Source organism: Arvicanthis niloticus, chromosome 24 (assembly GCF_011762505.2).
Source record: "Arvicanthis niloticus isolate mArvNil1 chromosome 24, mArvNil1.pat.X, whole genome shotgun sequence".
Classification (NCBI taxonomy): Eukaryota; Metazoa; Chordata; class Mammalia; order Rodentia; family Muridae; genus Arvicanthis; species Arvicanthis niloticus.
This window is the reverse complement of record NC_133432.1, coordinates 39,695,547-39,711,943: the sequence shown is the minus strand read 5'-3', so window position 1 is coordinate 39,711,943 and position 16,397 is coordinate 39,695,547. Positions and strand designations below refer to the sequence as shown.

The following is a 16,397-nucleotide window of genomic DNA, read 5'->3' as shown; positions in this document are numbered from 1 at the left end:
GTTTTATCAGGGCTACTTAGAGAACTGAGTTCGAAGGGTTACTTAGAAGAGCAGAAGTGACTCAAGGACAGCTGTACTATCAAAAACCACCCAACTTGGGTGACAGCTCGTAAAAGCTGGGAACCTGGAGCATACTGCACAGCCTGCAGGCTCGCTCGCTCAGCTTGTCATCTCTGAGAGTGACTCTCAGTGGTCTTTATTGCTTACTCTGGGAGGGAGGGAACTAGTATATTGGAGTGTTTTTTCCAGGTTGCTCAGTTGGTGTTAGCCTCATTCATGCAGCTTGCTTGTTTTCTGCTTCTTCCAGGAAGCTGGTCTGGTTTCAGTGCCCCTCCCCCCATTCCTTCACCCCCTCTCTTAGCTTGTCATCTCTGAGAGTGACTCTCAGTGTTCTTTATTACTCTGGAAGGGAGGGGGACTAGTGAAACTGGTCAGTTTCAGGGACTTCCTGAAGCTAATTTGAGTTGTTTACCTTTTACATTAAGGAGATTCCCTGGGTGATGGAATGTTTTAATCTTAGAATGTTCTAATCTCAGAGGAAGCTGCTATACAAAGTGAGATTGGGAAGAAGGGAAGGATAGAAAGGGGAAAGATGTGACAAGTAGAGTAGGAGAAAAAAAATCAGTAAAATGTAAAAGTGTATTAGATTTAAGGAGAGTAGTGTTTTAAGAAGTACACTCTGGTCAACTCTATGTCATAATGCTAAAATGGAGTCATAAGGGTCAGAAAAGTGTTTCATTTGATTTTAGTACCATAGGAACCTGTGATATTTATTCAGCTTTTGTTGTATAGCAAATCACCTATGATTTAATTCCCAGTTCTAGTTCTATGAATAGACAATTTGAATTTGGGTGATATGGGTGGTTCTACTGATCTGGGTGAGGCTTCTACAGGTATGTATATGTGGTTTGGTTAGGGCTGGCTTCTTAATGACCATGTCTGGATTAACTGGTTCGTTTCTTCATCTGGTTTTTAATTTTGTTATTTTGAAGTGGGGTCTCATATAGCCAACAAGCCTCGAACTTGGTATGTAACTGAGGATGACCTTGAAGTCCCTAATCTGTCTACTTTATTTGGATACAGATCTGTGTTACCATGCCTGGCTCTCTATTCTCATTTAACAAATGGATAACTATAAAGGTTAGTGTTGGCTTGCTCACATGTCTAGAACCCCAGGTTAGCAAACTCATACAAAAGGACCTTATTGAGTTTGCCATTATCTCATTGGCCAAAGCCTGGTCATATGGAGATTCAAGATCTAGAAACCCTTCTTAACTTGGTGGGGGTATGGATCAAATCCAGAGGCCTTGTTTATGGTAGGCAGTGCTCCACTGAGCTGTGTCTCTAGCCCATCCCTACTTCTTGATGAGAAAAGCCAGTTACATTGTACGTTTGTAGATAGGTACAAGGAAATTGTTTGCAACATTGATCATGGCAAAAGCATTATGGCTGAATTTAGTGGAACTGAGAAGCTGTATTGGATTAGTATGAGAAATATAGTAGTCTAGACACATGTGTGATTTATTTTACCTTCCATGAATACTTGCCTGCCTTCATCCAACAACAGCATTTGAATACTGAAAAGATCTAGTAGACATGGTATGATGGGTGGTAGGAAGATAGAGAATTAATGAAGTGAAGCTCCCTGAAAGCCACAGATACTGAGATCTTGTGTACCACAGTGGGTTAGTGTTTTATGTGAAGAACAGAAGATGGATATATCTAGATATTTAATTTGATGATGGGAGGCTGAGAAAGTTTCTGTTTGAGCTTCCATATTTCAATGAAACCAAGAGAAGAGGTGCCTGAGATTTTAGAGTAGAGAAGTTCAGTCATTTTATTGTAATTAGACATTGAGTTGAATACTGATTAGAGAAACAAAAGGATTTCAATAAGTGAGACATGTTACCACTGTTTGTATAAAACATACTACTTGTAAAGAAATTTTACTGGAATACTTTTTGCATTGCGGAGTAGAAACTGATTTTAGTTGAGATGTTCCATGCTAGGACTTTATGTTTGAGCTAGTTAAACTTTACTGTTTGTTTGTGTGTTTAAATATCATTAACAAAACACGAACTCAAAAATTGCTGGTTGGTTGGTTTTTTTTGGGTTTTTTTTTTTTTTTTTTTTTTTTGTTTTTTGAGACGGGTTTCTCTGTGTAGTCCTGGCTGTCCTGGAACTCACTCTGTAGACCAGGCTGGCCTCAAACTCAGGAATCCGCCTGCCTCTGCCTCTCAAGTGCTGGGATTAAAGGCGTGCGCCACCACTGCCCAGCAAATTGCGGTTTTCTAAAAGAACTTTCTAAAAAGAACTATTGAAACCGCAGTCATTTTTCAGTGTCTTTAGATTCCTTTCAGAATCCTCTTGGATTCCAGAATCTGCAGATGTTCAAGTCTCAGACATAAAACGAGTAAATATGTGTACATAGACTACCTACATTTTCTTTTATACTTGGTATCATCTCTAGATGACTTGTGCTTCCTAATACAATGTATGCATTAGGTAAAGAGTTGTTAAGCTGTATCGCTTTGAGAATAATGGTTAAGTCTGCACACTGAGCACAAAAGTAAAAGGGAACATTCTTGCTCTCTATTTAATTGAGCCACAAATGTACACAATACAGAGGGAACAACTGTACTTTATTAGTACACACAAGAATCATTGAATGAACATATATTTGCAATTAATAGGATTAATTAATTAAAACTAAATGGCCAGGTAGTGGTGATTTTCTCTCTTCACCAGACATGGCATTGCACATACTACTAACCTGAGAAAACACTGTCACTAGTAGTCTTAAGGACTTTGACAATGCCTGTGCTGTTTGAATCTGATGCTGAGTTATTGTACACTGTTGAAACAGCCTTTGGTTTTAACAGTTGGACTATAAATAAATGTTGCTGTAAGGTTATGTATTTAACTCAGAATAGTTTTTTTTTTTTTCAGTTGGAAGTTTTCTAGATTTTTTTTCATTGTCCTTGACAAGAATAAGCCTAATTTCTCAATTTGTTTAATTGCTGTATGGATTGTCTTTAATGAGTGTGCCACCTGCTGGTTCTCAGAAGACTGCAGTTTGGAGTCTTTCCAACTCTGTAGTTGTCCTGTTTGTGCCTTAAACCTGGAGGTGAAATCCCAGGAGAGAAAACAGCTCTTTATAAATATGACCATGTAGGCATTCTAGTAGTAGCCTTGTTTTGATTCTGTGACAGTAAACTTGATGAAACATTGTGAATTATTAAGAGAAATCATGAGAATGTCAAGATTCATTTCTAACTAGATCATCTGAAAAAAAAATGCACTATAGTCTTGCTCTTGATTTCCCTCAGTGCTATTTTTCTGTTTCATCCAACGAGAAGATCTTTTGAGTCAAGAATTAATGGCTGAATTGATTTTTTTCTCTTCTTAGGACTATTAGTGTAACTTAGTATGCATGTTTCTTTTACATAGTAGAGTGCTTAGCCCTAAGTGGAATGTACCCATCACACTTCTACCCTTAAAGCTCAGGCAGGGATCTTTGAGGAAGAGGGGACAGAAAGATTTTAAGAGCCACCGGTAATGGATAACTTTAAGAAAACTGTTGTTTAGAACACAGAGGAAACAGTTGCAGAACTCACAGCGATTGAGATGGGCATGGAGTTCCACCCCTAGCTGACGGGCCAGTGGAGTTTGATGGCTACTGGAGAGAAGAGAGTCAGCTTGCTTAATGGTGTTCTCCTACCTAGTAGGTCACAGTCAAGAGTTGTTGGCCGACACATATTGGACACCATGAGTTAATAGGAAGGAAGGAAGGAAGGAAGGAAGGAAGGGAGGGAGGGAGGGAGGGAGGGAGGGAGGGAGGGAGGGGAAAAGAAATGAAACAAACTCAAAGATGGATAGATTGGGAGGTGAAAGGGAAGGAGGTGGACATGACCAAAAATACATTGTATGATATTCAAGAAGTATTAATAAAAATACTTTAAAAAGATAAATATACATTTCTTTCATTTCTATTTTTGTTATGGGGTGTTGAGGCAGGATTTTATAATATAGCCCTGGCTGTCTTGGAGCTTATAGACTAGGCTGGCCTAGGACTTAGAGATCCTCCTGTCTCTGCTTCTCAAGTGGTAGGATTAAAGGTGTTTGCTACCTCAGCTGGCTTTAAAAAATAAAGTCACGTTTCTTTTAAACAACTGTTTGAGTTTTACAAAGATGATAGTATTTAGATTATGACCTTATATCTTGTTGTTGTTTTTTTTTTTTTTTTTTTTTTTTTTTTTTTAAATTGCACTCTTAACTCAGTGGTTAAGAGTATTGGCTGCTCTTGCAGGAGACCTGTGTTCTATCAGAACATTTCTCATACTAGAAACAAAATGTGAATGCAACAACAGACATAAACTTTTTTTTTTTTTTTTTTTTTTTTTTGGTTTTTCGAGACAGGGTTTCTCTGTGTAGTCCTGGCTGTCCTGGAACTCACTCTGTAGACCAGGCTGGCCTCAAACTCAGAAATCCTCCTGCCTCTGCCTCCCAAGTGCTGGGATTAAAGGCGTGTGCCGCCACTCCCCCCCCCCCCCCCCCCCCCCCGCTAGACATGAACATTTTAAGTTTTAGTGCTTTCTGAAAGTTTCAATCACCCACTGAAAATAGGGGATCTTAGGTTGTCATCATCACTCCATAAATAGATGATAAATCAGTTAACAGTTTTAGACTTACTTATTTTTATTTTATGTGTATGGGTGTTTTACCTGTATACATGTATATGCATCACACGGGCAGTGCCCACAGATATCAGAAGAGGGCATCAGATCACCTGGAACTGGAGTTATAGGTACTTGTGAGCCACCACGTGGTGTTAGGAGTGGAACCCAGGTCCTCTGCAAGAGCAAGCAATGTTTTTAACCACTGAGCTATCTTTCTAGCACAGTTAAAAAGCATTGTGTATGAATGTTTTACCTGCACATATGTATGTGCACCACATGCATGCAGTGCTTAAGGAAGGAGGCTTGAAGAGAGTGTTGCATCCCCTGGGACTGGAGTTACTGATGGTTGTGAGTCACCGTGTGCGTGAAGGGAATGCAACCCAGTAAGAGCACCAAGTGCTAGTAACTACTGAGCCAACTCTCTAGCCCACAAAAAAGTTTGTATTTTTTTAAGTTTAGTTTTTACTATTTTATTGTTCAACTTTTGGAATCTCAGTATCTCCCTACACTGTTCCTGAGCCCTGATCCTCCTTTCTCTACTTGCCAAGTACTGGGATCATAGGCATGGACCATCACGCACAGTTAAAATCTTTATTTTGAAATGGAGAAGGAAGTTAATAAATTAGTACATTGTTCCCTAGTATGTATTATATATAAAATAGATTCTAATAAGGTTCATTTTTATATAAATTATTTTTAAAGCAGTTTTCTTTCTTTATGTATATGAGGTGAATAGTTGAGATTCTGTTTGAATCATTCAGGATGAGACCTGGCAAATCCCCTTGGATCTGTCAGTCTGGAAGGTGCATTTCTGTCTCAGTTTTTTTTTTTTCCTTCATTTCCTACACTCACTCTCCTGCCTTGCTGCTTTCTTTCTGCTTCCTTCCCACTTTTTATTTACCTTGTGATTAGATTTTGTCTTCCAAAAGCATTTTTAAAAATATCCGGTGCTCATGTTGACAGTATATATACTATAATCTGAATGATACAGAAAAGATTAGCATGGCCCTGTGCAGGGATGACAAGCAAATTTGTGAAGCATTCCATATTTGTAAATAAATAAATCTAAAAAGAAATATCATCCAACCAAGTTCAAGGAAGTACTTGCTGAGGTCATTTGTGTGTTTTCACTAAAGTAATTGCCACTGTATATCAGTCTCTCCTTACACCCCCTCTGCTTCTTTTGAGACAGTCTTAACTCCTGGCCGACCTGGAGTGTGCTGCGTAGACAAGGCTGTTGACCCTGACCTGTGACAGTCCTCCTCTGTCTGTAACCTGAGTGCTGATATTATAGGTGTGTGCCACTGTGCTAGAGTTCACGTGGCCTGTCCTCCCTCCGTCCCTTCTTCCTTGTCTACGTCTCTCCCTTACCTGTCTTTCTCCTTTCTCTTCCTTCTTGAGTGCGGGTGTGTATGTGTGTCTGCAGGTGTGTTGACTGTTAGTGTGTGTTCAGGAACATGCGGAGGTCAGCCGTAGCTATTGGTTTCAGGAGCCCATCTTTCTTGCTTGTTAGCCAGTGACTCTCAGGGATCTTTCCATTCCCTGGTTCTATAGGATTGATTGCAAGTGTGTGCCACCACATTTGACTTTTTATTTTTTAATCACTTAATTAAACCCCTTTTATTGGTTCTTTGTGAATTTCACTTCATGTAGACCAGTCCCACTCATATCCCCCTCCTCTTATACTCACCCTTTACCTTTACAACCTGCCCCCCAACGGAGAAAAACAATTTGTTGTGGAAATGGTAGTGTGTCAGTGTGTCCCTATTTCTTTGCTCACAAGTGTTCATTGCAGTGATTCATTGGTCTGGTACAAGGCCTCTGGCTTCTGCTAATTTATCAATACTGGAACTTCATTGGGACTCCTCTCATATCCTTTTGTCGTCCTCGGTCATGGAGATCCTGTAGTTTTGCATCTGTAGGACCAGCTCTTTCAAGATAGAGTAGATGTTGGGGTATGCCAATTTAAAGGCCTGAATCTGGACCTGAGAGGTATCTGAACTGATCAGAAGTCAGCTCTTCCCCTCTCACTACCTGGTTATCCACAAACCCTACAACCAGGGCCAGCTCTATCCTGGTGTGGGGCAGGCTGTCCTGAGTGTTGCAGCTAGTGAGGGACATGGCCAGTTCTTCCACTCTAATGGCAGCTCTCCTGCCTGCCTACCACCCAGCAGGTGAGAGGCAGGACCCTCAGGCTGGCTCACCTGCAACTACATCCAGGACCAGCTCTACTGTACTGCTCAGGTGAGGTGCAGGGCCAGCTCTCCTGCTCTTATTATGCTCTCCCACCTGCCTTAGGGGGTAAAGGGTGAGGGTGGGGGGGCATCTCTTATTACCCATACTGCCACATGGCAGACAAGTTAGGGGCAGCTCTCCCATACTCACATGCTTGGGGTTGGCTCACCCTGCCATCAGGGTCAGCTCTACTGTGCTTCTCAGGAGAGGTGTAGGGCTGCTCTCCTGAGTGCTGTAGCAGGTGAAGGTCAGGGCCGCTCTCCTGTTCTCATGACCCTGCCTGGCTCAGCTCTTCTATCTGTTGTTTGTTGGAAGAGGGCAAAAGGGAAGGGAGGGGATCTCTCCCTTGATGATGCAACCACACAGCAGACAATCCTGTTTTCCCACACTCATGCCCTCAGGGCCAGCTTTCCAGGGTCAGCTCTACTTTGGCTCTGGTGAGGTGCAGGGCCAGCTCTCCTGCTTTGATGACCTTGGGGCCAGCTTCCCTGCCTGCTGTAAGTGGCAAGGGGTAAAGAGTTGCATCTCTCCCTCACCCATGTCACCACACAGTAGTAGAGGGTTAGCTCTCCTGCTCTCATGCCTCCGGGGCCAGCTCCCCCTCAATGCCCAGGTGAGCAGTGACACCAATTCTGCATAGCCTTCTCAGACATGTCATATTTTCAGACATGTCCTCAAGTGGCAGCCCAGACCAAGGGTATACGCCTGGCCTCCTACTGCTGCAAGGCTACAGACCCCTGGTGGCAGAACAGGCCAGGAACCACCATGGTCCCAGGTAACATCACTGTCTCACTACCCTAGAGTCTCCAGTCCTACCTCTCTTCATTGTGCCCACATTCTTCTGTTCTCTTCCATTTCTCTACCACCACTTAGTTGCTCCTCTTAGTGGCATCCAGGGTCTCTGAGTGCTATGCCCCACCCAAGTGGCCTATTGCAAGGGTTGTCTGTCTCAGGCTTACTCTTGCCCAGTCCTGTAGTCCCAGGCAGCGCTTTTTTAGTATCTGGCTTGCTCTTTGTCTTGGGAACTCACCAAGGCCCCCGGCACCAGGTTAGTGGTCATCTCAAGCTCACTTTTTTCAGGGAATGTTAAGCTACTAATCATTCAGATGTTCATAGGTCAGAACACTGAGTGTAGACACAACACAGCAGCCCCTCTTCTCTCTGCCACCTACTGACCCACATGTGACACAGCAGCCTCACCAGGGAAGGTCATGTCTGATGTGTGTGTGTGTGTGTGTGTGTGTGTGTGTGTGTGTGTGTATGTGTATGCTGGGGATCAAACTCAGGTCTTCATGCTTATGTCACAAGCACTTTAACTGCTTGACATGTTTCCTCAACTTTACATTCATTTCTTTTTTCCTTTATTTTATGTGTATGGGTGTTTTGCCTCAGTGTTTGTTGTGTACTACATAGGTGCAATGACTGCTGAGGCCAAAAAAAGAAAAAAAAAAAAAAAAAAAAAAGGCAGTGGATCCTTTGGAACTTGAGTTAGAGTTGAGCCTTCATGTGAGTGTTGGGGATTAAACCCAGATTCTCTGGAAGACCAGTCAGCACTTTTTAGTGCTGAGCCATTTCTCTGTCTCTTGCATCCTTTTTTTTTTTTTTTTTTTTTTGGTTTTTCGAGACAGGGTTTCTCTGTATAGCCTTGGCTGTCCTGGAACTCACTAGGTAGACCAGGCTGGCCTCGAACTCAGAAATCCGCCTGCCTATGCCTCCCAAGTGCTGGGATTAAAGGCGTGCGCCACCACTGCCCGGCTTGCATCACATTTTTAAAAAATAAAGTGTTTAAATTTGCATAGCATAAGCAATAGATATTATCAAAATATTGTATAGTCTTTTTTTTTTTTTTTAAATAAAACTTTAGAATGAAGTTTAGACCTATAAAATAGAGTTGTCCTTTCCTTTAGGACTTACAACTTAATTTTCCTTAAGATATGTTCTTTTTCCTATCATCTCTATTGTAACCAGGACATACATTTTATAAATTTACTCATTATTTTGGTGTATGTGTGTTCACCTGTGTCCTCTTGTTGAAGTCAGAAGCTTATGCTGGATCTTTACCTCAGTCGTTTCCTGTGTTGTTTTTCATCAGGTTCTTGTTGAACCTGAAGCTCACTCAGTATTTAGGCTAGATTATTTGGCCATCCAGCCCCTGGATGTGTGTGTTCTTCTTCCCAGTGCTAGGCTACAAGGTTGTGCCAGCATACCCAGCCTTTTATGAAGGGGCTGGGGACAACTTGCATCCTTATGCTTATGCAGCAAGCATCTTAATATATGAAACCATTGCTTTAGCTGTTTTTTTATTGTATATATTGTATATACAATGGTGTAATATAGTATATTTCACCAAATGAATTCTCAGTTAACATTTAAATAGGTGACTTTTCAGGAACAAATACTTTGAATTTTATAGTCATTTCCTCTTTTTTTCTATTAAAATACTTTTTAACTCTTTGGGTCAGTATCGTAAACCATTGCCTGAATTCCTTTCCTTATCACTGTTTGCTAAATTGGCTCTCTATTTCAGTGCTTCTCAACCTGTGAGTTGCAACCCTTTCACAGGTCCTAAGACCATCAAAAACACAGAGATTTACATTACGATTCACAACAGTAGCAAGATTAGTTATGAAATAGCACAAAAATAGTTTTATGGTTGTGGGCGAGTTCACCACAGCATGAGGAACTGTATTAAAGGGTTGCAGCATTAGGAAGGTTGAGAACCCCTGGTTTCTTCCCCTGTCTAATCTGCACTGCACTGTGGCTATATTTTTTGTGGATCACTAACTCCTGCCTTTAATGGCAAATTCTGAGCCTGAATTGCAGACTAGATGTTTCTCAAAAGAGTTGTCATTCATTCAGCAAGTACTCTCTGAGTATCTGCTACTAATAATGCTTGTCATATATAGTAACACAGTAGCACAAAGCTATGCCTGTCCTTGTCTTAAGGAGTTTATGATCTAGTGGAGACAGGAGGATAGTGAGTATAAGTTGATAAATGCCATTGAGGTAGGCTCAGAATGTAACTAGGTATTGGGGGAGGACTCCTCTGCTAGGTGGAAGTCAGGGAGAGTGAACACGCACACTTAATGACTTTCAGGTTCATGGTAAGTGCATCCCACTCTGAGGAATAACCTGTGTGGATTCACCATATTTTAAACTGCCAACTCAAAAATCTGCTCCATTGTTGACTCTTCCCCATTTCTTTTTAGCTCCCTTCTCTTTCAGCTACATTTTGTGTGCATCACCCCTGCCTTCAGTGACAAAGTCTGAACCTGGCAGTCTTTTCTCTTGTTTATATCACTACTCTTCATCTTCATACCTTTATGGGAATGTTGTCTTTTTAAATCTCCTCCAGGCTTCCTGTTTGCTGTTTCTATTACTATGGTTTCAGAATCTACTGTGGCTTAGTTGTTATATGTTTCTCTTGAGATCCATTTTATTCATCTGCCCTGTAGTTACTGCTGGGATATGTGCAAGAAATAGGTACATGGTGACGTGAATACACACATTCTGGGCTGTCTTCATGTGAACAGCTCATCCATGCTGACTCTTACGTTGCAGACTGTGTGCAGTTGTGAGGTCTGCTTCATTGGGAATGCTCCCTGAGAGTGACTTGTCTTAGGCTTTGATGAATATGCCATTTGTTTAAAGGAGCACACCCATGAGCTTGGATCTCGGCAGACAGTGCTTACTCTCTCACCACACTCTTTTACATTTGGCTTTGATATCTGGATTACTAATCTACCCAGCATTCATTTACTGCTTGTGTCAGGTATGGCAACAGCAGTACTTCTTGCTCTGTCCTTACTGACTGATGCTGTCTTATTCTGTCACTGTTTTCATGTCAGTTCCATGCTTATGAGTCTGTTCTTAGACCATCTTATGCTCCACTGGATTGTTTTCCCCTCACCAGTACCATGTTGTCTAAATTCCTTTAGCTTTGTATTGGGTTTTAGTATTTGCTAGAACCAAGTCCATTCACTGTTTTTAATTCTTTTAATGTCCTTCCCTCCCTCCCTCCCTCCCTCCCTCCCTCCCTCCCTCCCTCCCTCCCTCCCTCCCTCCTTTCTTTCCTTCCTTCCATCCTTCCTTCTGTCCTTGCCCCTGCCCTTCTTTTCTCTGTCTCTCTCCCTCTCCTCATCTTCTCCTTCTAGTCTTTCTCCCATTTCCCCATGTTTTCCTTTGACTTGACACTTCTGTCTCCTTTCTGGTTTTGCTCTTTTCATATTTTACTTAATTTTTAAAAATTAAAATATGATTAGAACATTTCTTCCCTTCCTTTCCCTCCCACCTCCTGTGTGACCCCACAGCCTTTACCCCTGCTTCCTCTTGAAATTATGGTCTCATTTTATTGTTATTGCTACACACAGAGACACCTAAATGTATGACTTTCTGTTTTTTGTTTTGTTTTGTTTTTAATACAAAGCCTCATGTAACTCAGGCTAGCCAGGAAATTGCTACTTAGACCAACCTTGAACTCCAGGTCTCTGTTTGTAGGATTATAGGTGGGGAGCACCATGGCCAGATGTCATGTTTCCACCACCAGCCCCAGGTTTCCTTGATTGAACCCAGGATCCATTCACTGAGCTGCATCCTCACTTTAGAACCAAAGCTGGATTTGATGATTGCATTGAGTCTCTGAGTCTATTTCTGCATTTCAAACTGCAGTATCTTTTCAAATATGTAGAGTTTTCATAATTTTTCTCAGGCTTCATCAAAAGTGCATCTTTCCATTGTGTTTTTCCTGTGAAAATTGTGCTTTAAAACGTCTTTGTTGTTTCTGTGACTAAAGCTTACTTTTTTTAACACTTAAAAAACTTTTATTTTGGAATAATTATAAACAATGTTGCAGAAATAGTATTTGGAACCTGTCACCCATCATGCATCTGCTTCTCTGCACACTCATATACTTACAGCAAACCTAAGAAGTTGAAATGGGTACAGTACTAGGTGGTAGATTTTACATAACATACTCTTGAATTTTTTTGTTTTGGTTTATTTGTATGTCCCTAGCTGTCCTGGAACTCGTTCTGATGACCAGGCTGGCCTTGAACTACAGAGTTCCACCTGCCTCTGCCTCTTAAATGCTGGGACTAAAGGTGTGCATCACCACCCAGTGCATTTTATGTTTTTAACTTATGTGCACCACTACCACCCAGTGAATTTTTAGTTTTAAATTTATGTGTTTTTGCCTGCATGCATGTATGTGCATACCTTATGTGCCTAGTGCCTGCAGAGACCAGAAAAGGACATCAGATCCCTTGGAATTGGAGTTAAAAAAATTGTGAAGTGCTATGTGAATGCTAGGAATTGAATCTGAGTTCTCTGGAAGAACAGCCAGTGCTCTTAACTTCTGAGCTCTCTTTTCAGTTTTCTTACTCTTGAGTTTTTGCTTGACATTGTATGCAGTTCTGTGGCTGGACCCTGAAGAACAGAGATTTTCAACCTTCCTAATGCTGCAACCGTTTAATACAGTTCTTGTTGTACTGACCCCCAGCCATAAAGTTATTTGTGTACTACTTCACAACTAATTTTACTGCTGTTATGAATCATACTGTTAATATCTGTTTCCTCATGGTCTTAGGCGACCCTTGTGAAAGGGTGTTCAACCCTCCAAAGGGTCGCAGCTCACATGTTGATAACCACTGCTGTAGTTCCAAGTGTACGCAATTGCCTTCTGCTTCCTTACTCCTCCACCCACCTTTGTTTCCTACAGCTCCTCACCTGCTTTCCAGTTCTAGGCGTCTATCATTTTGAGACTGTTCAATAAGGAAATAACATGTGTAAAACCCTTCGAGCCTTACTCTTTCCTTTGTGCATAGTGACTGTTACACTATTGCATGCTTTAACTTATTAAAGAACATTTGGAATGCTTTCAATTTGGGGATATTTTCTATAAATGTAAGTTTTCATTTTTCTTAGAAAACGTCCAATAGTGTGATTTCTGGCTCTGTGGGTTAAATACTTCATTTTAATAAGAGGGGGCCAGAATTATTTTTACTGCTTCTATGCTGCCAGTCATTTCTGACGATTAGCTTTTTCACACTCTGGCCTACATTAGTGTCATTTTATTCCAGGCATTTGTATGGTACATAATGACACCTTGAAGTTTAGTTTGTCTCTCACAGACATTACTGCTGAATCTTCTCATGCACTTACCTGTTGCTTGTGTATTCTCCAAACATCGGTTCATTTTCTTTGTCACTTTATGATTGTATTTTATGTATCTGAGTTCTACAAGTCACCTATCAGGTGTTTTACAGGTATTTTCTGACTTGACTACTGTTTTAACATTGTCGAGGTTTCTCTGTATGGTTTAGAATTTTTATATAAGCATGTACTCTGAGATTTTGTGTTTGGTATACTTCAGTTAACTCCAGTGCTAATTTACATATTGTTTGCAGCAATGTTTGATTGACTCCATAGTTGTATTAATATACATACCAGTTTACTTATCTGTGGCTGATAGACACTTGTGTTTGTTGCGAATACTTGAGTATATGCCTTACACTAGACATGTCATTGTTTCTCTTGAACACATACAAAGAAGTGGACCCTGGAGCCCTATACACACACACACACACACACACACACACACACACACACACACACACACGGGTGCGCACGCATGCACACATTAAATATATAATATATATTAAGTGATATTTAGATTATATGCTTTCTTTTGCCTGGTTTTCCAAGAAATATTTTTCTAATATTTTAGGTATAAAACCCTCTGTCTACATTTTAAAACCCCACACAAATGAGTTTGGCTATTTAGCACTGGCTAGCCTAAAATTCACAAGAGATCTGCCTACCTCTGCTTCCTTTGTATTATATTCTTCACTTGATCACATATATTATATATGCACAAAGCATTTAACGTGTGCTAAACAATGCTCTGAGAGCTTTACACATGTCTCATACACACAGCTATCAGAGTTTGTTTGGCCAATTTGTCCTTATCTCACCTGTTCTTGAAAAAATCCCATTCCTTAGATTTAAACCGTAGGTTTGCATATTGAAGATGAAATTTTATTGTCTCCTGGCTTATGTTGTTGCTACTTAGAAATCAAGTATTTGTTTTCAAATGCTGTTCTCTTCAGGGGAGTGGATTGACTTTGAGATTTTGTTTTTGTTTTAAAAATGTTTTTAATTGAATTATCTCTGTTATTTTGAATTTATTGTCTTTGGTTTCTTGAATCTGTGGATTGCTATCTTATGATACTTTGTGCTTCTGTGCAGCCTGCTCACTTTTCTGTTGGTCATAAGATAGACTTCCCCCTTGTGTATTTGGTCCTGTGTTTCTCTGTTTGTTCCTTGGATGGTTTCTTTTGTCTTAATTTTAATATTTTTACTATATGCAAATGAACTTGTCTCTTGAACTTTTATTTGCAGCTGTTTGCATGTCCAACTGTTTGGTTTTTATAATTATTCTTTACAGATTTTCAGAGTTGTCTTTGATTTAAGTTTTTGATGGGTACAGTTATTCTGTCCCTTTTGTCACGTGAGCACTGAAACTGAACACTGTTTTTGTCAGTGTTGGCAGATCACATCAGAGATAAGAAAGATAGATGCTGTAGCGTTTCATTTCATTCTCTGGAGTCTTGGGGTTTTATTCCCTAGATTTTTTTATCTGAATCATTTATGGCACTTTTTTATTAAATAAGTATTTTTGTGTTAATTCTTTGAGAATTTCAAACTTCTTTTGATTGTATTTACACCCATTCCTGCCTCTACTTTGAACATTTTGTTTGTTTGTTTGTTTGTTTATTGTGAGTGTTTTATTGGGGAGAGTTATTGCAAATTACACAGTTTGCTACTTATAGAAATAAAAAGTAAATTTGCTTCCCTCAGTAATTTTGGGAAATGTTCAGTAGAATACTTTTCAGTAGATGTCCAAATTACTGTAAATTATGAGGCAGTCACAAATTGTTTGGTAACATCTTATCTATTACATTTATTATAGAACATGCTTGCTTTTTGTTTGTACCTAATATTTTTCTTGCTTTAGGGGTACAGACATTTCCATCATGGCTCATTCAAAGACAAGGACCAACGATGGGAAAATTACTTACCCTCCTGGTGTCAAGGAAATCTCAGATAAAATCTCTAAAGAGGAGATGGTGAGGCGGTTAAAGGTGAGTCAACAGTGTATGCTTCAGCCAGCTGGGCAGTGGGGGGCCTTTCTTGTGGGACTCTTCACGTGGGCCATGCAACTTGGTTTGTTAGAGGTTGGGTTTTTTTGTTTTGTTTGTTTGTTTTTGTTTTGTTTTGGTTTTTTTTTGTAGCAAATGGCAGAGAAAGTGTAAGAACAGGGCAGGTAATAACAGTGGGACTTTACTGCTCTTGGGAGAGCAGTTAGCACATGTCCCATGATATTTTTATACTGTCGACTACCAAGTTATTTGCTCTTTCTTCCTGTTTGATGACCACTACCCCTCCTCCACCAATTCTTCAGGTCTGGGAAAGGAAGTTTGAAGTATTTATAGTACTCCTAGGCTATAGGTTACCTTCTGCTAAGTTATTTTTAGGGTAGAGAGTTTACTGTTAGTGTCGGTCTCTACTTCTGGCACACTGTAACAAACCAAGATGGACAATAACCCTTACAGCATTCTCCATGGTAAGGGTCTCTTTAGATTGTGGGGTAAATGTTTCACCTTTTTCTTCAGGGTATTAATGGTCCCTGTGACTGTTAAAATGTTTAAAGTAGCATTAACTACGTATGAGACTGGTTGAGCAGTTGCTCAAGATCACCCTTCTATTTGAGCAAATTTTTCCTTCTGTGTGTGTTAACTAGATATTTGTTATATTATAACAATATTTCTTACAACTGATGCAAAACATTTTCCATATTAAAAATTATACTTACTAGTGTAATACTGACATGTATTATTTCAGCATGTACATTTTGTAATGTTTACTGATCTGTTATTTATGGGATTGTTGGTGTTGGGAAAACTTGTCTTCATCACTAAGGTTCAAGAGCCTTACAGAACAGTAACATGTAAAGTTGTGGTGTCGCGTACGCATGTGAAAGTGATGATGATGCTGCCATAAACCTCACTTGAGGTCTGGATATTGTTTACTTTTACATAAGCTTTTAGACTTCAGCTTAGGAACTTGTATTTTATCTCATTCAGGAGAGCCAAGCTCAACTTTTTATGTATGTATGATGTATTTACTTTTCTATGTATTTACATTTTCTTGATCTGTTGAATTTTTATGAAACTGATACATTGATTTTTCTCAGTTTATCCCAGAAATGGTAGGTTATAATATCTATCATGTTTATGGAAAAAGTGCTATGAAGATAGAGCATACACATACAAGTTGATTAACATTTAGTAACTTTTATGCATACTATTTTCTTAGCTATATTTAAAATTAGAGGCCTCATGTGATTTATAATTGAGGGCCCTCTATAACCTGACTTAAGGCGAGTCTTACTGTACAGCTCAGGCTGCTCTGGAACTCCATATA

The 16,397-nt window shown here is 40.0% G+C and overlaps 1 protein-coding gene and 2 non-coding genes across 3 annotated transcripts in view; 2 read left to right on the top strand and 1 right to left on the bottom strand.

The window, feature by feature from the left end:
- Positions 1-16,397, top strand: part of Pds5b (PDS5 cohesin associated factor B) — a 135,477-nt gene that overhangs the window by 24,510 nt on the left and 94,570 nt on the right. Inside the window, 1 exon segment of the mRNA XM_076923832.1 lies at positions 14,929-15,055. Coding sequence (XP_076779947.1) covers positions 14,948-15,055 — 108 coding nt within the window. The 5' untranslated portion in view covers positions 14,929-14,947.
- LOC143438274 (U6 spliceosomal RNA) lies at positions 5,627-5,732 on the top strand. Its single transcript, XR_013107219.1, has one exon. It is a non-coding gene; the product is annotated as a U6 spliceosomal RNA (small nuclear RNA).
- Positions 7,997-8,133, bottom strand: LOC143438300 (small nucleolar RNA SNORA17). Its single transcript, XR_013107241.1, has one exon. It is a non-coding gene; the product is annotated as a small nucleolar RNA SNORA17 (small nucleolar RNA).